Source organism: Erythrolamprus reginae, chromosome 3 (assembly GCF_031021105.1).
Source record: "Erythrolamprus reginae isolate rEryReg1 chromosome 3, rEryReg1.hap1, whole genome shotgun sequence".
Lineage (NCBI taxonomy): Eukaryota > Metazoa > Chordata > Lepidosauria > Squamata > Dipsadidae > Erythrolamprus > Erythrolamprus reginae.
Genome location: NC_091952.1, coordinates 210,820,639 through 210,846,661, shown reverse-complemented (window position 1 = coordinate 210,846,661; position 26,023 = coordinate 210,820,639). Strand labels below are relative to the sequence as shown.

Sequence of the window (26,023 nt, the reverse complement as noted above, 5' to 3'; positions counted from 1 at the left end):
AAACATATTGGATGCCCAAAGAAAAGGCACATATAAACACCTTTGTTCCGCAAACTGGTTGCCAGTTTGGTTCTGGATGCAATTCAATGTATTGGTCATCACCTATAAAGCCCTATATGGGATAGGATCAGGCAACCTATAGCAGTGTTTCCCAACCTTTTTTGAGCCGCGGCACATTAGTGGAACCCCGACATAAGAGCTGCTCTACTTAAGAGCAACTCGAGATAAGAGCTGGGAGGGGAGAGATATTTTTGTTCTACTTACAAGCCCAAATTCGAGATACAAGCGCCAAGGAGCTGTCTCCTGAAGCCAAACGCTAACTTCCGCGTTCGGCTTCAGGAGACAGCTGCGAAGCGGCGCGCATGTTTTAAAAGGTTGCAGCCGGCCTGGGGGGCTCGGGGGGGTGCTTGCAGCTTTCTTTCTTGCTCTTTTTCTTTCTCTCTTTTACCTTCCCTTCCTCTATTTCTTCTTTTCTTTCTCCTTCCCACCTTCTTCCCTCCCTCCCTCCCTTCACTCATTCCTCTCTTACTCTCCCCTTTCATAAGTTTCCTTGCTTCCTTCCTCTGTTCCTGTCCCTTCCCCCTTTCTTTCTTTCTTTCTTTCTTTCTTTCTTTCTTTCTTTCTTTCTTTCTTTTCTTTCTTTCTCTTTTTCTTTCTCTCTTTTACCTTCCCTTCCTCTATTTCTTCTTTTCTTTCTCCTTCCCACCTTCTTCCCTCCCTCCCTCCCTTCACTCATTCCTCTCTTACTCTCCCCTTTCATAAGTTTCCTTGCTTCCTTCCTCTGTTCCTGTCCCTTCCCTCTTTCCTTCCTTCCTTCCCACCCTCCGTCCATTCATTCACCCATTCCTCTCTTGATCGCTTAAAGCCGGTCCCTGGTGCAAAAAGGGTTGGGGACCTCTGTCCTACAGGATTGGGTGGCAGAGAAGTTGAACATATGTAAATTTAAAAGTTTAAGAAAGTTTACAAGTTAAGTGAAAGAAACTTCATTATTCATTTATATGTACATGTACATTTCTTCATTAAAAACATGTCTTTCTGCATAATTTAGACTAACTTTGTGAGTTTTTTGAGGGCTGGAACCAATTAAAATTATTTACATTAATTCCTATGGGGAAAAGTCATTCGAGATAAGAGCTGCTCGACTTAAGAGCCCAGGTCCGGAACGAATTAAACTCGTATCTCGAGGTACCACTGTATTCATATTTTCAAAATTCTGGGAAACACTGAAGGGGGGGGGGGTGCTAAAGAAAAGTTTGGACAAAAAAAATCACTTCCTCCATTTCACTCTATTTCTCCCTCCCTCTCCCTCCCTCTTTCTCTCTCTTCCTTCCTTCCCTTCTTTCTCTTTCTCCATCACTCTTTCTTTCTTCCTCTCTTTTTTGCTCTCTTTCTCTCTCCCTCCTTCACTCCCTCTATGTCTTTCCCTCTCCCTACTTCCCCCTCTCTTTCTCTCTCTCTCTTGCTTTCTTTTCCTCTCTTTCTCTTGCTTTCTTTCTCTCTCATTCTCTCTCCCCTCCTTTTTCTCTCTCTCTCTTTCTCTCTCGTTCACCACGCCAGCAACAGAGAGAAAAAGAAAGAGAGAGAGAGACGGAGAGAGAATGGAGGGCGCCGTTGTCTTCGCCTCCGCCCGATGGCTCTGCAGCTAAGAGGCAGCAGCCATCAGCCCCCTCGCCCTCCCAGACGTCCCCAGCGCCCGGCCACGCGCCGCCTCCCGTTAGCCCAGCCGACTTTTCCCTGCTGCCGTTTTCTCTTCATGGCGCAAAGCCACACAGTCCCAGACTCCCGGGTCGCTCGCTTCTCCGGTCAGCAAAGCCATCTGCCCAGGAAAGCGCCACGCGGGGCAGCCGGCTTGCTGGCCGGAGAAGCAAGCGATCCGGGAGTCCGGGACTGTGTGGCTTTGCGCCATGAAGAGAAAACGGCAGCAGGGAAAAGTCGGCCGGGCTAACGGGAGGCGGCGCGTGGCCGGGCGCTGGGGATGTCTGGGAGGGCGAGGGGGTTGATGGTTGCTGCCTCTTAGTTGCAGAGCCGGCGGGCGGAGGCGAAGACAACGGCGCCATCCATTCTCTCTCTGGCGGTGGAGGAGAGGGGGCAGATTGCGCCCCAAGACAGGAGGCGGCGGCGAGTGGGCAATGGGGCAGGGCAGAGAAGCCAGGGGTGCGTTTGGCCAGAGACACCGTGGGGAGGCAGGGGCGGCCACGGCTCCCTTTACTCCTACTGCCGCACCTCCCCGCCCCTGCCTCCTTTTTCCCGCCTTCCTTCTTTTGGGCCCAGCAGGAGAGTGCCAGAAACAGCTGCATCGGGCAGCAGCCGGGGGACAGCTGCGAGTGGGAGCTCCAGATTGGAGGCACTGGCGGTCTGGCACTGGCAGCGCCCCACCCAGCTGGAGCTTCCAAAGACTTCGCGGCACACCTGGCCGTGTCTCGCGGCACACTAGTGTGCTGCGGCACACCGGTTGGGAAACGCTGACCTATAGAACCAGCTTCACCCCATATTATTAGTCCACTTATTCAGGCAGAGAAGATATGCTGCAGACCCTGTTGGTACAATAATGTCAACTGGCGGTGTCTAGAAACAGAGCGTTCTCTGTGCCCCATCCTTAGAGGTGGGGAAAGTTCCCAGTCTCTTGGTCTTCCATAATGGGATCAAAACCTGACTGTGCGGCCTTACCTGGGAAACCCATAGACCCACACAACTGGGTCTTATAGCAAGCCCCTATGACAGTGTTGGTGAACCTTTTTTCCCTTGGGTGCCGAAAGAGTGTGTGCGTATACTATCCCACATGCAGGAGTGTCCACACCCATAATTCAATACCTGGGAAGGGTGAAAACAGCTTCCCCCACCCCTCGGAGGCCCTCTGGAGGCTAGAAACAGCCTGTTTTCCAACTTCTGGTGGGCCCTGTAGGCTCATGTTTCACCCTCCCCCATCCCCTCGTAGGCTCTCTGGAAGCCAAAAACGCCCTCCCAGAGCCTCTGGGTGAGCCAAAAATCAGCTGGCCAGCACACACATGCACGTCAGAGCTGAGATTGGCAAAGGTTCGTATGCCAGCAGATATGGCTCTGTATGCCACCTGTGGCACCCGTGCCATAGGTTCGCCATCACTGCCCTATGAGAACCCCTACTAAGTATTAACAACTGCTAATCCCCCATTTTGGATTTTTTACCTTTTGAAATTTTATGTTATTTTTATAATTGTAAAACTTTTAGCAATAGCATGTAGACTTATATACCACTTCACAGTGCTTTTCATCTCTCTCTAAACAGTTTACAGAGTCAGCATATTGCCCCCAGCAATCTGAGTCCTCGTTTTACCCACTACAGAAGGATGGAAGGTTGAGTCAACCTTGATCTTGGTGAGATTTGAACAGCCAAATTGCAGGCAGGCAGGCAGCAGAAGTAACATGCAATACTACACTCTAATCACTGTGCCACTGTGGCTTTTAAATCTTAAATTAATACTAATATTAATATTAATATTATTGACTAAAGAAATGCAGTCATTTTACATCTTGGAACGGCTTTTGTTCATTTTTTCATGTAATGGAATATCTCCTTTTACATGCACAAAGGGGAAAATACGTCAGTTTTGCTCTTTAAGAATATATTTGTCATTTCTATAGATGTTATTTCTTGTTGGTTTATTATATATCATAAGTCTAAGATCAAGTTTCTTCTTTGATTAGCTATTTTAGCTTTCCTCCTTAGATGACATGATTTTAGTATGAATGATATACAGCCTGGTGGTTGGGAGTAAGAAAAAAAGACGCAGGAACAATAGTTTTAATTTCATCCTTCCTTTTCCTCTCAATGTATGAGATTAAAATATAGAAGTCTAAGCTTCAGACTCTCTGTTTCCTTTATCTCTATTAAGAAGACATTTCTAAACATCCCAAACAAACAGATGTTAGATGTGATTGAACACTAACTAGAAATTAAAATGCTGACAAGCCCATACTCTTGGCAGCACTCAGCAGAGCTTCTTGTCTCCAATCAGCCCTGCATTGTAAGCTTCTGGCTGTCATTTCTTTGATTTTTAAGCTAACAAATGTTTTGATATCAGTTCAGTTCTTTCCATTATTTGTCCTCTGAACTCCCATCTGGAGCCAATGAATGGAGAGCCCATAAAGATTTTTCTCCATTCATTTACATAATAGTAATCTGAAGCAACGCCACTCTGTTAAAGACATCATCTTCAGCAGGTGCAGAGAGATGCAAACAATATGGCTCGAAATCTTTATTTCTTCCATGGCATCTATTATATTGCAAAATCCTAGTGAAAATAAAATTAAAACCACATTTTCAAAGAAAGGATCAAGCTCTTTCCTTTGTTCTGTTGGATCTTTGTTACAGAGACAGATCACTTTAAAAAATAAAAATAGAATGCAAATGGGAAACAAAATTGTTTCTTACAGAACAGAAACAGTGACATTGGTAACTAAAAGATTTGGAATCTGAATGTAACTGAATGTAACTGAAAGTAGCCTTCGAGAGAGGATCGAGAGCCTTCGAGAGAGGATCGAGGTCATTTCAATGCCCCCACAAATACAGAAGTGGTTGTTCTCATTGTCAGCCAGGATTTTGAGGGGACAGATATCATTCTTCACAGCTTGTTATAAATAAGTGACATGCACCATCCCTATGATGCTCTCCAGGCCCCTCTGATATTCTGACATGGAGAAGATATCTACCTACCTACCTACCTACCTCCCTCTCTCTCTCTCTCTCTCATCTATCTATTATCTATCTATCTATCTATCTATCTATCTATCTATCTATCTATCTATCTATCTATCTATCTATCTATCTATCTATCTATCTATCCTTGCCTTTCGTAAGCTCCTTAAAACCAACCTTTGTCGTCAGGCATGGGGCAACTGAGACATCTCCCCCGGGCATATACAATTTATGCATGGTATGTTTGTGTGTATGTTTGCTTAGTAAATGGTTTTTTAAAAATATTTTAAACTATAATTTAGATTTGTCATGAATTGTTGCATTCTGTTGTGAGCCACCCCGAGTCCGCGGAGAGGGGCGGCATACAAATCTAAATAATAAATAAATAAATAAAATAAATCTATCTATCTATCCATCCATCCATCCATCATCCATCCATCCATCCATCATCCATCCATCCATCCATCCATCCATCCATCCATCCATCCATCCAAGAGCCGGAGTGGCACAACAGTAAAGTGCTGTACTGCAGGCCACTGACTGTAGATCTGTAGGTCAGCGGTTCAAATCTCATCACCGGCTCAAGGTTGACTCAGCCTTCCATCCTTCTGAGGTGGGTAAAATGAGGACCTGGATTATGGGGGCAATATGCTGGCTCTGTTAAAAAGTGCTATTGCTAACATGTTGTAAGTTGCCCTGAGTCTAAGGAGGAAGGTGGCATAAAAATCGAATAAATAAATAAATAAATAAATAAATAAATATAAAAGTGAAAACCATTCAAATCATAATCAGGAAATCTCCAGAACCTTAAAACCTTTCTGACAGTGAGAACAATTAACCAATGGAACAGATTGCCTTAGCTAAGAGATTGGACTGCCATTTGTCAGAAATGGTGTAGGGTCTCCTGCTTGAGCAGGGAGTTGGACTAGATGACCTACCAGATCCCTTCCAACTCTGTTAATCTGTTAAAGGCCTACAAACTTGATATTTGCTACACATTGGCTTCTAGGTGCTCAGCTCTCTGATTCTAAGGAGCTTTATTTCCCGCCTACCCACCTGGAAAGAAATCTGTTCCAAATGCAAAACATAAGCAAAGTATAGGAGGTTCAGGTTCAGTTTTATTTGCATAGAACAAGCATGGGATAGGATGGGGAGACTTCTGTGGAGCAAGGCTGGGGAAAAGAAGGGGATGGGATAGAGGAGGATTCTGTGGGGCAAGGCTGAGGGAGAGAAGGGGATAGGAGAGGCCGATCATAACTACTCATTAACTTTCAAGCTGTAAGTGTCGACTTATCAACGCCAATCACATACATAGTCCCATAGAGGAGCATGGGTATTCAGCTAGTTTCTCAATATATTGGGTTTTGAATCTGAAACAAACCTTCACCGATTCCCTTAATATATAACTGGAATTCCAACAATAGAATACTCTATTGTTGGCAACATATATTACCTGAGAAGGCATAATGTTTTTAAAGGTGGATCTCATTAATAGAGACATGGCATTCAGAAATGTATGTACATTTTAAGCCAAGCAGCCTCTAAAACCAGTTATTAAATGAAAAAAAAACCCCCAGTTATAACTTACTACCCTTACAAATATTTCCTAATTGTCTTTTGGAACAGGCTTTCCAGGGTCTCAAAGAATGATGCATCGTCTTGAAGACAATGGTCTTCAATGGGTCTCTGGATAAAAAAGCAGCTGGTACAGAGCCCCAGTGACCAAGGAAGAGGATTCTACTTCAAAGAATCCTTCTGGAAAGGAAAAGCTTCCTGCCTTTGCATTGAAGAAGCAGTGATGAGTGATGCTGATTAAAGACCCCCTGAGATGAATTCAAATAGCAATAGACTCAATAGAAGCCTTTCAAGAGAAGCCTTTCTAGAGAAGACTTTCTGGGAAACACATTTTGTAATGTGATTCCAAAGATAGCTTAAACTGATTGACAGATATCCCTTTCTGTTCATCCATGTAGAAATAAATGACCCAAGCAGACTTAGTCTGGAACGTACTGCAAAAAACTGGGCAGGGATGAAAGCACCAACTGTATCTGTAGAACATTTAGCACACGTACATTTCTCTCCTTGTTGAAAGCTGCAGTACAGGAAGAAAGAATAATAATAAAATAAAATAATGCCACTGAACAACATACTACACAGATGGTGCCAATGAAGCAGTTTGGATGCAACAAATGCCAAAAATAATTTCAAAAGGTTTCTTTCAAAAGGCAAAGGAAAAAAAGTAAGGGAAATAAGCAATCAACTGATGGAATGGCAAAGAGTTGATGGGGAGAAGTAAGAAACTTGGACTGCTTAATTCATTGTTTGTATCTATCTTTATACAGAAGGAAAAAAAAAACAGTTCAATTTATCAATAGAAGTACCATGCTACCCAGGGGTGGTTTCCATTTTTTTCTTTAATGCTGGTTATGTGGGCGTAGCTTATTTTGTAGGTAGAGTTTGATGGTCATGTGACTGAGTGGGTGTGGCAAACTTGACATTCCTCACGCCCATGCCCTCAATCACATGATCCCACGTAGCAATGCCCAAAGAACTGGCAAAAATTTGTTTTTCTAGCTGGGAGCCTGGGAAAGGAGCCCAATATTTCCTGCTGGCGTGGATGCTTCTACCTCAGCGCCAATTGGTCAATCCCCTCCCCATCCACACACACACACACACACACACACACACACACACACAAAACTTGTCTTGGCAGCAATCCAGCATTAGCAGCCGAGCGAGAAAGGAAAGGGACTAGAGAACGAAGCAAGCATGGCAGCAGACATAGCTGCTACTTATTCGCACCATTGAAGATAGAAGAGGCACCTCTTATATCCTCAGTTGTTGCAAAGAAGTGCTTTGGGATGGGTTCTGGGGACCCTGCAGACAACTCTTGGGGACTGGGGAATGGCAAAAATGCCCCCGTTTTTGCAAAAAACAGGCCGTTTTTCACTTTTCTTTTGCAAAAATGGGGGTGGGGATGGGTTCTGGGGACCCTGCAGACAGCTCTTGGAGACTGGGGGAAGGCAAAAATGCCTTAATTTTTGTGAAAAAATGGGTGAAAACCGGCCCGTTATTCACAAAAATGGGGCTGTTTTTGCCTTCTAATTACCCCATCTAACATGACTAGAAGAGGCATTCTGGGAGTTGAAGTCAACTAGTCTTAAATCTGTCAAATTTGAACACTCCTGAGTTGGGGGTTAGCAGTGCAAGGGTCTTCAAACCTGGCAAGTTTAAGGCTTGTGGACTTCAACTCCCATTTCTGAGCTAGCATGACTGGTGAAACGGTCAAGTTTGAAGTTTGTAAAAAGTGTACATGGTTTTAAAAAGTATACATGGTTGTAAAACGTATTCTCTACACTGGTATTTTATTAAACAATATAATACTACACCATTTGGTTCAGAATACTTTTTTCCTTGTTTTCCTCCTCTAAAATCTAGGTGCGTTTTATATACCGCTGCATCTTATACATTGAAAAATACGGTAGATCTTTCACTTCCTTTTCTGTGATCACCAGGGGTTGTAAATCCAATGGGATCGGTTCAGTTGTAGGAGGTTTCTATAATTTCTTCTTTCTATAATCCACCTCCAAGACTCCATTCCAAACAATAAATATGTTTTCCTTGTAGTTGTTCCAGATTCTTGGTATGTCCTTTGACAGGTTCTGTCACTCCATTGTCCTACTTGTTAATCCCTAGATGTCGACCAGCTGGTAGCTCTTTCCAGTCACTATAATGCGCCATCTCCTTGATTGATTGATCTCTCTGGGGTTTCCCTGGTTTGCTGATCTGGCTGCTATCCCAAAATTGGTTCTCAGTACGCCCCTATCTTCCGATCTCAACCCAGGAGATCTATAGCTTCTTAGAAGCTTATCGATCAACCAACAGTGTCCTGTGTTTTGTAGAGGTTCACTCCACACAATCAACACAGCTTCACAGCTGGCTCCACCCCCAAAATGTTATTTCTATAGTCAATAAGGGGAACAAGTTATTGCAGGTGATGATCTTGAGTTCAATACCATGCAATACTCTGAAGCTGATTAGTAAATAAGTAGTAAATATTAGTAAATATGGGTGTAAAAGAGTGGCAGGAACCAGTATGAAGAATAAATCATGTCAAACAAATTTGATCTTTTGCATAGCAGGACCAATTGACCTTGCTATGGAAAAATGATGAATATGGTAACTCAAGTTCAGCAAAGCATTCAACAAATTATTCCATGGGATTCTATTAGAGAAGATGACAAATTATGGATTGGCCTAGGCTTCCATTAGATGGATACAAAGTGTTCTGCCATTGTCAGTAAAGGTATATCACTCAACATCAAGCCATATGAAATTTTATGTGGTGCACTATGGTGTACTGTGAAATTCTGTTATGCTCTGTGTTGTTCAGTGATGAATTATACAATATGATTAACAAATATTCAGATGATACAAAAGATAGTTATTCTATCAAACATTTTAGAAGAAAATATCAACAAAGCCAAAAAAATGGTAAAAACAAACCAAGATAAAAAACCAAGGGACAAATGTGGAGTGTGGAGATAATAGGCACGAATACAGATTAATAAAAAAAAATATCTGAGACTCTTGATTACACGATGAACATTAGCCAACAGTATAACACAGCTGCAGAAAAGTCAAGGGCAATGTTAGACCAAATCAATCACATTATAATATCACGATCAAGATTCATTTTTCTTTGGTGTTATGACCTGAGCAAACAACACCTAGAATATTGCCTAAGTTTTGGTGTCACATTTTAGGATGGATATTTACAAATTGGAGTGTCAAAAAAAAAAGAACAACCAGGAAAAAAGTCCTACGGAAAAGAAACTTTTGAGAGATATCAGGAGACACTGAATATTTTCAGCTTCCAGAATGAAAGACAGTGGAGAGAAGTGATAGAAGCCTTTTAATATTTGAATGGCTATCATGGACAAAATGAAGCAAAATTGCTCAGAATTCTTTCAGAGAAAGAGATTTTGGCTGAATATTAGAAATATTAATATTTCCTCGCAGATCCGGGAGAATTTCATTTCAATTCTCCTGCTTCCATTTAATCCAGCAGTCAGTGCAAAGGGGAGAACCATCAAGCCACACCCACCACCATGACCATGAAGCCATGCTCACAAAATAAGCCACACCCACAGAGAGGTAGTTAAAAAAATTGGAACCCCTGGTATAATTCAATCTTTGTAACTGATTTGGTGTTTCCAAATTGCACTGGTAACTCAGTGAGAAGTCAGTCTTCATGCTTATACAGCAAAATGGAAACATTGCAGACAATTGCACTGTGTATGAGGAAATGGCTCTTCATTGGCATCTTCAGATAGTAGATATGAATGAAGAAAGAACCACTTGAATGTTGAATTATATGCATTATTCTGCCTAGTAACATCTAGTGTTCTCTTCATTGTCAAGGATCTAACTGATATTCATTGTTTCGTAAATGTATTTATGTAAGATAAATTAGATTCTGGGGCTTTGACACAGAATAGCTTTTTGATTATTAGTATTCTCAACAGAAGAAAACAAGTTGCTGAATAATAATTCTAGTGCCACAATCCTCTGAAAACATTGAAAAGGATGTGTATTGATCATTGAACAATTGGCACAGCAATTGGCCTTTTCTTCTGTGGCTGCATTTAGCAAAAAAAAAAGAAGAAGAAGAAGAAAAAGTAAATGAAAAGGCATTGCTTTGGTATTTAAAAATAAAATCTGCTGCAATAGGGCACAGCTGCGAAAAATTAAGCTTCATTTATACAGTTCTATAATGTTTCAGCCTCTTAAATATTATATTATTTGAAGATCTGCAGTGAATTGTCATTATGTTCCATTCTTGATTAAAAGATTGCCCTTTCAAAATTATAACACTTGTCAGTTAAAAGTTAGTTTAAAAATATTTAGAGCTTAAATGTGAATGTATATTCTTTTCTCCTCTATTTATCAGGATAATATTATTCATCTTTACCAACTTAATTTGTTACCTTTATATACTATTTGTTTTTTATGGGGTCAGGGTCGCATTTATTCCATAATTTTTCCTCTCACAAAAGAACTCTGAGGTAAGAGATAGTGATTGGCTATTACTCAATGAGTTTCTGTGACTTAACAGGGACTTGAATATGAGTTTTCCCAGTCATAATTCAATGCCTAAAGCATTAAACAATGCTAGCAAATCTTAGAGAATCCCTTGAGTATGTTTCTAAAATTTTAAGTAATCTGTTAACAATAGTTACTATGCTGAGTTAAATGATATGCAGTTGTGAATTATCCAAAACGGATTGAGACAGCCTGATCTTCTAACAAGAGAAGTTCCAATGCATGTTAATCTAATTTATTGTTCTGAGGAAATGTAAGCTCTTTCATCCCTTAACATTGATTTGATATGGTAGAAACAAAGTATGCAACCTAAAGCAACTTCTCGAGTTGTGAGTGTTTAGGATGAAAGAAGATTTATCTGCATCTAAGGAGAGCAAGAAATATCAAAATAGTGGACTATTATTAGGCTCAGGTTGGTTGATGAGGTAAGAAAGTGAAACCAGGAATTTAGTAGACATTTCAGCCCTACAGTTCTTCATTATCTGTCTGTCTGTCTGTCTGTCTGTCTGTTATTTATGTATTCAATTTTTTATGCCACCCTTCTCCTTAGACTCAGGGCGGCTTACAACATGTTAGCAATAGCACTTTTTAACAGAGCCAGCCTATTGCCCCCACAATCCAGGTTCTCATTTTACCACCACCCCCTCGGAAGGATGGAAGGCTGAGTCAACCTTTAGTGGCCTGCAGTACTGCACTCTACCCACTGCACAACCTTGGCTATTATTATTATTATTACATTGCACAGGTGCATAGGTGCTTGGGAAGTGCCCGACTTGTAATGAAATACAAAATCCAGCATAATGATCTTGTTTGCTGTGTTGTATTGTTGATAGTACAGTGGTACCTCTACTTAAGAACCGTGACCAGGTTCTTAAGTAAAAATGTTTGTAAGTAGAAGCAATTTTTCCCATAGAAATAAATGTAAAAGCAAATAATGCGTGCAAACCCATTAGGGAAGAAATAAAAGCTCAGAATTTGGGAGGAGGAGGAAGAAGAAGAGGAGGGAGACAGTCGCTGCCTAGAGCGAAGGGAGCATTTCTTTTCTATGGGCGCTGGCAAAGGTTTATTCCCTCTCCAAATGCCCAGAGAAAGGAAAATGCTTTGTTCACTCTGGACTGCCAAAGCCTCCTAAAGCGCCACCGAAAGGCTCCTGTGGCAGTCCCGAAAAGGCCAAGATGGTCGGGATTAAAAGGGGAATGGGAAGAAACTGGCTGGGCCTTCATGCCGCTCTCAAATTTCCTGGGAAATTTTTCCAGGCTCAGGTTCTTAAGTAGAAAATGGTTCTTAAGAAGAGGCAAAAAAGTCTTGAACACCCGGTTCTTATCTAGAAAAGTTCTTACATAGAGGTGTTCTTAAGTAGAGGCACCACTGTAGTAGTAGTAGTAGTAATAGTAGTAGTAGTAGTAATAATAATAATAATAATAATAATAACAATAACAATAACAATAACAACAACAACAACAACAACAACCTTGAGCCGGTGATGAGATTTGAACTGCTGACCTGCTGATCTAGCAGTCAGTTTTAGTGGCTTGCAGTACCGCACTCTACCCACTGCGCAGCCTCGGCTATTATTATTATTATTATTATTATTAGTAGTAGTAGTAGTAGTAGTAGTAGTAGTAGTTCTCCATCGTATGTAAGTCAGTAGAGGAGATACTGATTATGCATGCACCAATCAGATATAGTGAAGGCGCATTATGATGAATCATCAGGAGAAGAAACAGCTTTGGCTTCAAAGATTTATTCTGCATCAACTCTGCAGTTCCCAGTTTTGGGGGGCAACCATTAGAAACTTCTGGCATGCTCCTCTCCACAACTTACTCTTTGCCATTGAGTAATGTAGTATCTGTCCAATTTTAACTACTATTTTTGATTATTGGAATGTAAGAAAATAAAATATCCGTTTTAATTTGGTAATTAATAGGGAAGAAGAGAGTTACTTCATTATTATCTATAGAAAATCATCTGTGTAAGATTTATCTGCCATTTATGGAGGGTAGGGTAGCTCATATCTAAAATTGACATTAAAAACTTTGAAAAAATGTCAATAGACATATTTCTCCAAAATGAAATAGAATATAGAATATGAAATAGAATATGTATTTAAATATAGCCAGTTTGATGTCGTGGTTAAAATATCAGTCCAGAAACAAGAGATCCGGCTTTCTATTCTATTCCCTTAACCATAAAGTCAGCTGGGTGACCTTGAGCAAGTCACTCTCTCTGAGCCCCAAAAGGGAAGGAATTACAAACCATTTCTTTAAAAAAATCTTCTTAAGAAACTGCAGGGACTTGTACAGGCAGTCTTAAAGAATTGGACACAATTGAACAAAAGACAAAGTATGGAAAACATGCAGCTAGGGTTTTTTTAAAAATACTTTTCAATCTCTTTATCAACTTTAAGAGACATGGATACCTGAGTAGATAACAAATAAAATGTGTGTTGTGACATCAGACTTAAACCATAAAATTCAAATATTTGTGTACAATATCAGGGCAGAAATAGGAAATTCCGGGATTTGTGTTGTGGCATTTTAATGTACATTTCATTATTCTTTGATCATTACAGTTCACATTGGATTCCTATGATGGAAGAGTCTGAGTTTTCTTCTTTGTAACTATATAACATGTTGTATCTTGATTTGCCTATACTTTGTCACTATAAACTAATCAGAGTGTTTGCAATCTGTTGTCCGTGTATCTATGAGAGTCTAACCAGCTGATGCATTGATATAACATCTTTAGGCATGTTTTTGCTTTCCCCTGTTGGACCATCTGAATGTGTTTGGGTGTATGCATGCACAGGTAAGTACAAATGCTGAGCTCCTAGTCTGGGTCATGTGATGGGGAGTGAGGAGCCTTTGAATGAAACAGTGAACAATGCTCTGGATAACTATGCAGCTGTTCCTCCATAGAGATGTACTGGTGGTTTTTTTCCTCATTTCTTTTCTGCAGCCCTTAGGCTCATCTAGCCATTTTTCAAACTTTGTTTTCTTTTCCAATCACACCAAATTTGATCTCATCTTGTTTTCAGAGAACTATTCTGGTAGTAAATAGACAGATCATGTCTTGAGTCCCATTGCATAAATTTTGATAGTTAGAAAAAAATGTTTGCTCATTTCTACCATGTTGTGGTTGGCTCTGGCCCAGCTCCTGCCCCAGGGAATAGAGAGGTGGATGCAGGGGAAAATTCAACGTGTCACAGGCCTGTGTTATTGCCAACAGAATCAGATCAGAGTTTAGTTTCCTCGGACAAAGAAGAAGGTGGGAGTGACTCGGCAGAGGAGGGCTTGGCACATAGCCAAGGCAGTCAATCTTCTTTATCTTCTATAGCTTCAGATGATGACATTTTGGATTCACGCAAGCGCAGAATAATGTGTAGAAGAGACCAAGTAAGAACATATTACAGGAAATAAGGGAGGCCACCTGTGTTTGGATGGGTCTCCAGTAATTAGGGCTGCTGCTATAAATAGCAGCATGTGGGTTTGGCCATTGTGGAAGAATATCTGTTGCAGTTTCATCAGGAATCTTGTGTGCTGGACTTTGTTGCTTTTTCACGCCTTTGAAACCAAAGCAGAGCAGCGTGTGTGTGTGTGTGTCTCCCTTCATTGGAAGAAGAAGGGGTGTGAAGTTTCTCCCCAGCTGTGGGCTAAGTACTTGATGACTGCTTGAAGGAAATTGTACATACTACCTGGTTGGTTTGGGATGAGTGCTCTTTGCAATACAAAAAAAGTGCTTAGTTTATTTTGACTTTTGTGATAAAGAACATTGTTTTGAATTTTCAAACGTGTGTGTGTCTGAAATTTGTATCCTTGAATTTTCGGGAGGCTCCTATCAGAGAGCCCGAAAGAACATACCCTATGATAATCGTTGTGTTATACCTTAAGATTCTTGATGAATGTATCTTGTCTTTTTATGTACACTGTGAGCATATGCACCAAAGATAAATTCCTTATGTGTTCAATCACACTTGGCCATTAAAGAATTCTATTCTATTCTATTCTATTCTAGTCTAGTCTAGTCTACTCTATTCCATTCCATATTCTATTAAAGTGTTCCAACCTAGTATGCTAGAATAACAAAAGTAGAGATTAATATTTTAAAATAACTTGCTCTTAAAAATAGTATACTACCTCACATATTTTACAAAGTTATATTTTGAAGCACCAGAAAATATTTAACTATATCCATTTGTAAAAAAACCCACAGATTTTAAAGGTAACAAGGTAGAAAATAATATATAGAATTAAAGCAAAGGAACTGAATTTTGATGGAAGTATTCCAACTAAAAAACATTTTTTCATTTGCATATTTCATTGCTGAAGCATTCTAAAATGCTAGAATGAATTTCTATTTCTTGATTGATTCAACAGCAGAATATGTGATTTAAGAATCGGTACTCCATTTATTTATGCTTTCGAATGTGCATAACTAAGTATTATATATAAAGAAAAATCATTGACATTACCAGATTAATCATTAAGGGAAGATTTAGCAATAGAATACAATCTTATACACAAACAAATGCGCACACATGTAAAACTGTCTGCTTATTCTAATCAAAGGCCACCATCTTCAAGATACAATTCTTAAAATCAGAACATTTCAAATGTCAAGTCTGATTTCAAACACTATTCTATGCAAATGGCAGGTGGGTGGAATGCCTTCTTTCAACTTATGCACATGTATTAGAATGTTCCTGTGTATTTTGTACACAAAAATTCAAATGGAGCCTCTGTGAACAGTTGGCTTGCTTTTCTAAAGAAAAATTATCATTCAAAGAGTAACTTGGAAGGGAAAATAATCACCGCTTTTATCAAAAAGATGATTTCTCCCAAAATTTATTATAAATCCTTGCTCTTATTACATTGAGCAAAATCAGCTGATACCTATAAAGTACATGTCTGAATTACAAGGTTTCTGTATTACTGCTATTTGCTTTATGTTCATTGTTAGTGCATGGCTAGGACATCTCTGTACAAATTCTAACTTGACAGTTTGTGACATTATCCTAGATCTTTTAACAGATTAACAGAGTTCAAAGGGACCTTTGCAGGTCATCTAGTCCAACCCCCTGCCCAAGCGGGAGACTCTACCTAGGATTGAACTCATAACCTGTTGATTATGAGGCAAGAGCCTCCACCTCTAGGCCACCATGGAGGTCACAATTGGTTGCATTCTGAGGAGCTAAGGAAACATATAAATTAATTGAATATAAAGATGAATACATATTTTATATACCTGCCTCCTTGGAAAACAAGGACTTGGGGCTTGAAATGTTTAATTAATTTAGAATACTTAGAATGCAGCCATTGTAGTGTATAACAGTTCATTAGTTTGAGTAATGTTGTTAGCAGGAATTGTTGGGAGAACTCTATTTGCAGAACTCCGTTTATCTAGGTCTATAACTATAGAGAGAAAAGGAAGGAAGGGAGGAAGGAAGGAAGGAAGAAAGAAAGAAAGAAAGAAGGAAGGAAGGAAGGAAGGAAGGAAAGAGAGAGAGAGAGAGGGAGGAGGGGGAGAAGAGGGATACTTGACATGCCAACTTTGCTCTTCCAAGAATTTTATGGGGTTGCAGACAGCTTATGAACAATATATGGCTCATTTATGTTTTAGACTTTGCAGAGAAGATAATTAGATCTGTAAATATGTTAAACTCATATATATTATGTCTGGTCTTGTAGAAATCTATTGTAATTTTATTTCTGAAAAATATTCTAAAGATCTTTAATTTGTTTGCAATCTGTTGAAGCAATGTTATTGCCCGTGAAATTAAACTGTGAATCTAATCCAGGTTCTAATACTGTATACATAGATATAAATCTAGACAAAAGGAATAGGGAAATCCTTACCTTGAAGGGCCTGAAGGGTGCGCGTCTGTACAACAATGCAGAGTTGTAGGACCAATTGTGGGGCACTTTCCAGAAATGTAGCAAGCAAATGCAGCATACTCACATCTGCATACTCATAGACCATTTTCCAATAAAAACGCCACCTGTCATTCTCTCCACTCTGTCTACTCCGAATGCCCAAATATATAGTATGGAAATATCTAAAAAGAAAGTTTAAGAGTAAGGCTAAAATTGTAATATAGTGTAAATACTATTAAGTTGAATACTCTACTTTTCTACACATATGATAAATAGAAATGATTAACATATATTTATTAAACAGAATATATTAACTACATCTATAATTGTGGATATAATTATAATAATAATAATTTATTATATTTGTATGCCACCCCTCTCTGGAGACTCGGAGCAGATATATATATATACTATACTGTTATATATAAGTCTCTGCCTTACAAGGCAGAGTCCACAGGATCAAATCCCAGTAAGGAAGGGTGTGGCTAGCTGATGAGGCCAGAACAAGGCCGAAATGGGACCATCCTAGTCTCCCTTAATTTTAAAATTCCAGCTAAAAAAACATTTAACACATACAGAATATAGTTGTCGGCTATAAATAAATTAACTGCCTTGAAGTGGCCCTGGGTTGGGCCTAGAGGCAAAAAAGGAGCTCTGACGTTCCTTGAAATATACCAGGGTGATCCGACATTAAAAAACAAAAAACAAAAACATATAGCCCCTCCCTGGTACACAGCTGGAAGGGATCTGATCTGATAGCACCTCTGCTAAGTCTCTGCCTTACAAGGCAGAGTCCACAGGATCAAATCCCAGTAAGGAAGGGTGTGGCTAGCTGTTGAGGCCAGAACAAGGCCGAAATGGGACCATCCTAGTCTCCCTTAATTTTATAATTCCAGCTAAAAAAACATTTGACACACACACACACACACACACACACACATATATATATACTGTTCAGCAAATGGATATTTATTTATTTATTGATTGATTGATTGATTGATTGATTGATTGATTGATTGATTGATTGGATTTGTATGCCTCCCCTTTCCAAGGACTCGGGGTGGCTCACAACATATATAAAAAACATAGTAATACATCCAATCCAATTAATATAATTAAAAAACATTAAAAATCGGAAAACCCTTTAAAACATTCATTATCATTCACTCAATTAAGCACACTAAAAACCCTCGTTGGTCAGGGGGGGAAATCTAATGGCCCCAGGCCTAGCGACAAAGATGAGTCTTTAAACTTTTTCAGAAGGCAAGGAGGGTGGGGGCAGTGCGAATCTCTGGGGGGAGCTGATTCCAGAGGGCTGGGACTCCCACAGAGAAGGCTATTCCCCAGGTCCCACCAGCTGACATTGTCCGGCTGATGGGACCCTGAGGAGACCAACTCTGTGAGACCTGACCGGACACTGGGATTCGTGTGGCAGAAGGTGGTCTCGGAGGTAATCTGGTCCTATGCCATGTAGGGCTTTATAGGTCATAACTAACATTTTGAATTGTGTCCAGAAACCAATCGGCAGCCAATGCAGTCTGCGGAGTGATGGTGAGATATGGGCATGCCTTGGAAGGCCCATAACCACTCATGCGGCTGCATTAGTTAGAATGGATAGTTAGAATTAAGCAAATACTCTGACTACATATAAATCAATAAGGTCCACAAAAGGAACCAGGGATGACTTCTGGAAGTGATACAAAAAACTGGGATGGTAGCCCTGCTTCTTTATTCACATGATCCAATGGACATGGTTTCCATTGCATGGTTGTGGCCTTGACTTTTTTGTTCCCAACCAACCTTTGTGGACACCCAGAAGGAAGCACTGAACATGGACTGAAATAGGTAAAAAGTCAAACAAATGGATTGATTAAACAAATGTGTGATTAAACAATATTGGTCACCATAGCGTTATTAAGGGAAGTAGAAAACAACAGCACATTAACCTTCTTAAAGATCTTTAGCAACCGAGACTGCAACAGCAAACTAGAACCACAAGTGTATCGAAACGTCACTTACCCCAACCAAGAATTGAATTAGCAAAGTAATAACCCACCATCCCACAAGAGAAGCTGTGTAGGAACACTACTTTAGACAAGCACAAATACAATGCAGCAACCCTGAACATCCAAAAGAGGAAATAAATCATCTATACATCTTGCAACACAATAGATATCCACGCAATTTCATCAAAAAGTGCTTGACCACTGAACTCAATATAGGACAACCAATACAAGCTGTGAAAAGGAGGTTATTCAAACTGTGTCTTGAGGAATTTTTGAGGTTTTGTGGCATTCCAGAGGGACAACCTCCCCTTTAAATGAACCAATTTCCCAAAACTAGAGCTTTGATCAGGTAGTTCTGAATTTTGCTTTTTTTTTTTTTTTACAGCTAGCAAGTTGTCTTGAAAAGTTTGAAATTTCGCTATAAGATGAAACATGTCCTACTTTTCAAATCAAGATTCACAACTGTCTTCTGAATTATTTGCTGGGAATATTCCAAAAATGGGTGAGAAAGAAAAGAAATGGATGGGAATGAGATGAAAACATTAAAGTCAATTTAATATATCAGGTACCTCATTTTTTTCCTTTAGTTGTTCCATTTTCATATCAAACTCTATATAGCAAAGGCAGAAAAATCTATCTTGTCTTTTATTTAAGTGTAAAATAAGCAACACATAAGAATAAAATATATATTATATTAAGATAAATAAGATAGCAGCAATATTTGAATTGCTTGGCAAAGAAGAAAAATGCTGATTTAATGCTGTCTACATTCTCATGCTTATGCAAGCTACCTAACTATGCCATTTGCTATATTATATTCAAACTTTTATAAAAAGATAAGGGATAAAAAGCTAATAACTGATTACAGATAAAAGAGAGATTGTCTGATTTGCTTGCTGTATCAAATAATACATTAAGCAATTTAGCTAAACAATAAACAGGCACTCTGTGTCATCTTTAAAGAACACAGAATAAAAATTTGTATTGTTAGGATTTAGAAATAACATAAAACAAACTGCAATTCAGGTAAGTGACTTTTTTCTTGTTGCCTAGTTACCAGAGAAATTCACTATATTTTTATCTCAACAGAAGTTATTGTTTATACAAAAATTATGGAACTATTTTTTTCCTGAAATGTTTGCTTATCAATTTTAACCATATACAAAAGTGTGGGGGAACATTAGTTTTCTCTGAACGTTAGTTTGTTTTCCTAATAGGATATATGACATTTTGTTCCAAACTTGAATATCCATAAAAATATTTTTATTAGATACTCAACTTTCATGAACATATCAAGTTGCTATTATAAAGTTCATAACTGATTTTATTATAACATTGTAATTTTAAAGCTGAGGGTTTTTTTCAAATATTTTGGAGTTTGATGATTTTTGAAATAATTTGGGTACTGAATATGTTCTGAAACAAAGAATAATATAACATCTGAACATCTAGAAAGCAAACAGCAAAGTGTTGAACTAAATTACCCTATATATACTCCAGTGTAAGCTATCTGTGAATAAATTAACTTTTGAATTTTTAAACCAAATACTATAGGTTTGTTTGAAATGGTATAGGGTGTCCTTCAGGGGGTTGACTAGAAGACCTCCAAGGTCCCTTCCAATTCTGTTCCATTATTCCTTGGCTTTTTTTTTAAATTTAAGAAAAAATTACATCCTTGATAGTTAATTTACCACATGGAATCCTAAGTAAAATAAAGAGAAACATATTTTACACGTACAGTGGTACCTCTACTTAAGAATGCCTCTACTTAAGAACTTATCTAGATAAGAACCACGTGTTCAAGAATTTTTTGCCTCTACTTAAGAACCATTTCCTACTTAAGAACCCGATCCGGGAAAAATTTCCCAGGAAATTTGAGAGCGGCCAGTTTCCCCCTTTAATCCTGGCCATCTGGACTGCCAGAGGATCCTTAAGGAGGCTTTGGCAGTCCACAGTGAATGAAGCATTTTCCTTTCTCTGGGCACTTGGACAGGGAATAAACCTCTGCCAGTGCCCAGAGAAAAGAAACGCTCCCTTCGCTCTGGGCAGCCGAGGAGTCACCGCAGCGAAGGAAAGACACCAGCTACAAAGCAAGCGAGCAAGGGGAGAGGGGAGCCCTTCAGCATGGGAAGGAAGAGGCAGCAGGTAGCAGCAGCAGCAGTCAGTTTATGGGAGGCAGTGTATGGGAGGTATCCTCTCATTGGGTGTATTGGAGGCACGTGCGCCTCCTGGCCGCCTTAGAGTACCTCTTTTTTTTTTAAGCCTTAAAGTTTTGTATTTTTTTTTATTCACTTCACCTCACCTTCTTCCTTTGGCAGAGACTGTCCTCCTCCTCTTCTTCTTCTTCCTCCTCCCACCCAAATTCCAAGCTTTTATTTCTTTCCTAATGGGTTCTGCACGCATTATTTGCTTTTACATAGATTCCTATGGGAAAAATTGTTTCTACTTAAGAACGTTTCTACTTAAGAACCTGATTACAGAACAAATTAAGTTCTTATGTAGAGGTACCACTGTAGTTGAAATATTGCTTAACTATGTACAATCAAGATAATATTAATAGAGAAACAAAAGATCAGTTCCTAATTGAAAAGATGACTGTGGAAAATTGCAAGAGAAAAAACTTGAATGTACTTGGATTGATTGCAAGAACACATTGCAAAAACACATTCCCTGTTACATGACTAGATAATCAAGTGCATAGAAGTAACAGGAATCGGTGGAAACATCAGCTTTGTGCAAAGATAAAAATGGAGGACATGGTTGCTGATCAATAGTGATAGACTGGGAGAGTGGAATAACAAGAGTGGATTTTTTTTCTAGGAAATTCACCATTACTACTGTTGTTTGTCATTGCACTGATTCCTCTGCCTCAATACTAAACAAGTCAAGCCATGGCTATCAAACATAAAAAACATCTGCCAGGCTACCCCACCTCCTTTATATGCATGATCTGACTCCGCATGAAAAAAACTCATTTGAAATAGAATCGCTGCTCAACACAGCCCGGATATGCAACAAAATATTGCAACAGAGTTTGAATTAGACAAATGTGCCACCCTCATGATCAGAGGAAAAATAGTGAAATAACATTCACTATGGAAATAACATTGAGACTCTAGATGAAGACAATACCTCTAAATACTAGGCATTCTTTAAAATGACAATGTCAAGTACACTAGAAGTCAAGGAAGTTAAAATTGAATACATAATAAGAATGAAGAAGATCTTAGAGACCAGTGATGGTGAACCTATGGTACAGATGCCACAGGTGGCACATGGATCCATATCTGCTGGCACATAAGCCGTTGCCCTAGCTCAGCTCAAACGTACATGTGTGTGCTAGCCAACTGATTTTGGCTTCTAGAGAGCCTCTGGAATTTTGAGGCAGGGCATTTTTACCCTACCCTGGCTCTAGGGAAGCCTTTGGAGCCTGGGGAGGGTGAAACACAAGCCTACTGGGCCCACCAGAAGTTGGGAAACAGGCCATTTCTGGCCTCCAGAGGGTTTCCGGGGTGTGGGGGAAGCTGCTTCCATCCTCCCCAAGCATTTAATTATGGGTATGGGCACTTGCGCATGGATAATAATAATAATAATAATAATAATAATAATAATAATAATAATTTATTAGATTTGTATGCCACCCTTCTCCGTAGACGCCCATGCTTTTTTGGCATCCAAGGAAAAAAAGGTTCACCATCATTGTCTTAGACCAAACTCGGTAGAAATACCAACAACTGGACAATTTCAGTACAGTGGTATCTCTACTTAAGAACTTAATTTGTTCCATGAACAGGTTCTTAAGTAGAAAAGTTTGTAAGTAGAAGCAAACACCTCCTATACATCCGGCTTGAGGCTGCTTCCTATACTATCTATCTATCTATCTATCTATCTATCTATCTATCTATCTATCTATCTATCTATCTATCTATCTATCTATCTATCTATCAGATTTTTATGCCGCCCCTCTCCGTAGACTCGGGGCGGCTCACAACATAATAAAACAATTCATAACATTGCGCCAGAAAAAGAAACCCAGGTGGGCGAGAGGGGGAAACCTCCCACTCCTTTGACTAAAATACGGTGGCTGCTGCTGCAGATACCTGCTTCCTCTTCCTTCCCATGCTGAAGGGCTCCCCTCACCTCTCTCTCACCTGCTTTGTAGCTGGTGCCTTTCCTTCACTGCCCAGAGTGAAGGGAGAGTTTCTTTTCTCTGGGCGCTGGCAGAGGTTTATTCCCTCTCCAAATGCCCAGAGAAAAGAAAATGCTTCGTTCACTGTGTACTGCCAAAGCCTCCTTAAGCACCACTGAAAGGCTTCTCTGGCAGCCCAGAAAAGCCCAAGATGTCTGGGATTAAAGGGGGAATGGCAGAAAACTGGCTGGGCCTTCATGCCGCTCTCAAATTTCCTGGGAAATTTTTCTGGGCTCGGGTTCTTAAGTAGAAAATTGTTCTTGAGAAGAGCAAAAAAATCTTGAACACCCAGTTCTTATCTAGAAAAGTTCTTAAGCAGAGGCGTTCTTAGGTAGAGGTACCTAAGAACGCCTCTTATTCACAGCTTGAATAGTGGCCTGGACTGAAACAGAACTAAAAGACCTGAATAGAAAGATCACAAAAATAATAAAAATGAATCCTGTCATCCATGTAGTGACATCAATAGACTACGTATCAAGGAGCATAAAATATTGCAAGTACATTAGATGGTTGAAGAAGAAAAAGGGCATTGGAAAAATATTTGGAGCATAGTGAAGAAGATGCAGTGAAGCTAATATACCATGAAGGCTTACTAAATATCAACAAGATAAAACTGACTTATAAAGAAAAACCAAATTAAAAAATAGAAAACAGATATGGCAAAGCAAAGAATTAAATGGCCAGTGCACAGTAAATTTCCTTGCAAATGTTTTGTAGTAGCTTCTAAAAATTAATCCAGCAAACCTTTTCTTGTTTCTTTCTACTTTATTTCACATTCAAAGATCTATAACTTTTCCATAAAAGTAACCAAGTCTGGGAAACATAGATAAACATATCATTCATGAATATTATAATAAAAGGAAGTAAGATCCAGTAGCCAACGGTTCTGTGTATTTATACATTCCTCAGAGAATAATAGGAGTCAGTAATCTAAGCAGGAAATTACCTGGAGATTGAGAATCACTGTGATTATCTATATAATAAGCCTACATGTGTTTGTTTATTTTTAATAATTCATATTATACCTTCTGTCACAAAAAACAATATGGAGCCAGAGACTATTTCACATCAAGTCTTGTATAAAATATGCATCTTCCGTTTAAAAGAATCCCACCTAACAAGTTCAGATGAGTGGGTTGTTGAACAGCAAATCCTGCTTCCAGGGAATTTACATTTATTGCATTCACTCAGGGGACTGTTCCTATTAAGAGAATGTTCAAACACTTCTGAGTGCTATTTAGTGAAAGATTTGTCTGCTAGGCAGAGGGTTTAGTACTTAGCTCTTAAAAGTCTGGATTTACAAGCAATATCTCCTCCTTCCCCTTGAGAGAGACTTGCATTTTAAGAACTACATGGCAGAGAGATCTAGCCTTAACTTTAACTTACAGAGTAGAATTTGGCCATCTGAATCACGTAGTATTTAATTGTTAGTATTATATTTTAGCTTAATTTAACCTGCTTTCTTAAAAGATAAAGTTCACCAGTTTATTTATAAAAAAGAAAAGAAAGCATGTTAAAAGTAAATCAAATAATTTAATATCCCAAGTACATGTTTATTCAGAAGATGTACAATAACCAATAATGTATGTATGTATGATATATGTATGTATGATGTGTATATATGTGTGTGTTTGTCTTTCTGTGTGTGTTTTTCTATCAAATCACCCTGGTATACCAAAAAATGGGAGGCACATACAGCTTCCCTTTTTTTGCCTTTCAGTCCCTGTTAAACATTTATAGCTGACAAACATATATGTAACATACATACATATATGTAACATATTATTGTTTCCTTTTCATTATCAGCAATAAAATGTGTGTGTGTGTATTATTGTACAAAGGGAATCCAATAAATATTAGTAAAAGTTACTTCAGTAAGCATTTTAATTTTCAAATATTTCTGATAATTCTATGGTAAAAAAGGTCTTAATGTCACAAAAGATAGATTTACGTTTATTTAGGAATTTTGCATAAGAACTTTGCTGACTTTGTTTAATTATTTCATTACAATTTTATGTTGCCTCAGACTAGCATTTCTAGTGCCACCAGAGATATATTTAATAAGAATTGAAACATCCACAGCACAATTTGAAACAAATAATAAAGACAAGATAGTAACAAACTATCTTGTTATAAGATCGTAACAAACCCAATAATAAACATTTTAAAAAGAAAAAGAGATCCAATACAGTGATCCCCCGTTTATTGCGTCCCCAACCATTGCGAACAGGGTACTTCGCGATTTTTCAACCCGGAAGTCAAAATACCATCTACGCATGCGTGTGTTTTTTCTATGGGCACGCATGCGTAGATGGCAACCGGGAGATCAGCTGCTGGGTGGCTTTCCTGGGTCTTCCCCATCTTGCTGGCGTCAGCGAGGAGTTTCCCCACCGCCCACGCAAACTCCTCGCTGCCGCCCGCCCTTCGCCCGCCCACGCCGTTCATTCTCGCCGCTTTCGAGCTGAGTCCTGAAGCGAATTCGCTCCCGGACTCGGCTCGAAAGCGCCGAGAGACAGCGCCAAGGAACGGGCCTGTCCACGCTCTCTCTCGGCGCTTTCGAGCCGAGTCCGTGAGCGAGTTCGCTCCCGGACTCGGCTCGAAGGCGGCGAGAGACAGCGCCAAGGAACGGGCCTGTCCACGCTCTCTCTCGGCGCTTTCGAGCCGAGTCCGTGAGCGAGTTCGCTCCCGGACTCGGCTCGAAGGCGGCGAGAGACAGCGCCAAGGAACGGGCCTGTCCACGCTCTCTCTCGGCGCTTTCGAGCCGAGTCCGTGAGCGAGTTCGCTCACGGACTCGGCTCGAAGGCGGCGAGAGACAGCGCCAAGGAACGGGCCTGTCCACGCTCTCTCTCGGCGCTTTCGAGCCGAGTCCGTGAGCGAGTTCGCTCACGGACTCGGCTCGAAGGCGGCGAGAGACAGCGCCAAGGAACGGGCCTGTCCACGCTCTCTCTCGGCGCTTTCGAGCCGAGTCCGTGAGCGAGTTCGCTCACGGACTCGGCTCGAAGGCGGCGAGAGACAGCGCCAAGGAACGGGCCTGTCCACGCTCTCTCTCGGCGCTTTCGAGCCGAGTCCGTGAGCGAGTTCGCTCACGGACTCGGCTCGAAGGCGGCGAGAGACAGCGCCAAGGAACGGGCCTGTCCACGCTGTCTCTCGGCGCTTTCGAGCCGAGTCCGTGAGCGAG

The 26,023-nt window shown here is 40.0% G+C and overlaps 1 protein-coding gene across 1 annotated transcript in view; it reads right to left on the bottom strand.

The window, feature by feature from the left end:
• The window catches only part of XKR4 (XK related 4), a 95,043-nt gene that overhangs the window by 14,110 nt on the left and 54,910 nt on the right, over window positions 1-26,023 (bottom strand). Inside the window, exon 2 of the mRNA XM_070749166.1 lies at window positions 16,633-16,832. Coding sequence (XP_070605267.1) covers window positions 16,633-16,832 — 200 coding nt within the window. The remainder of the gene's footprint in view (window positions 1-16,632; window positions 16,833-26,023) is intronic.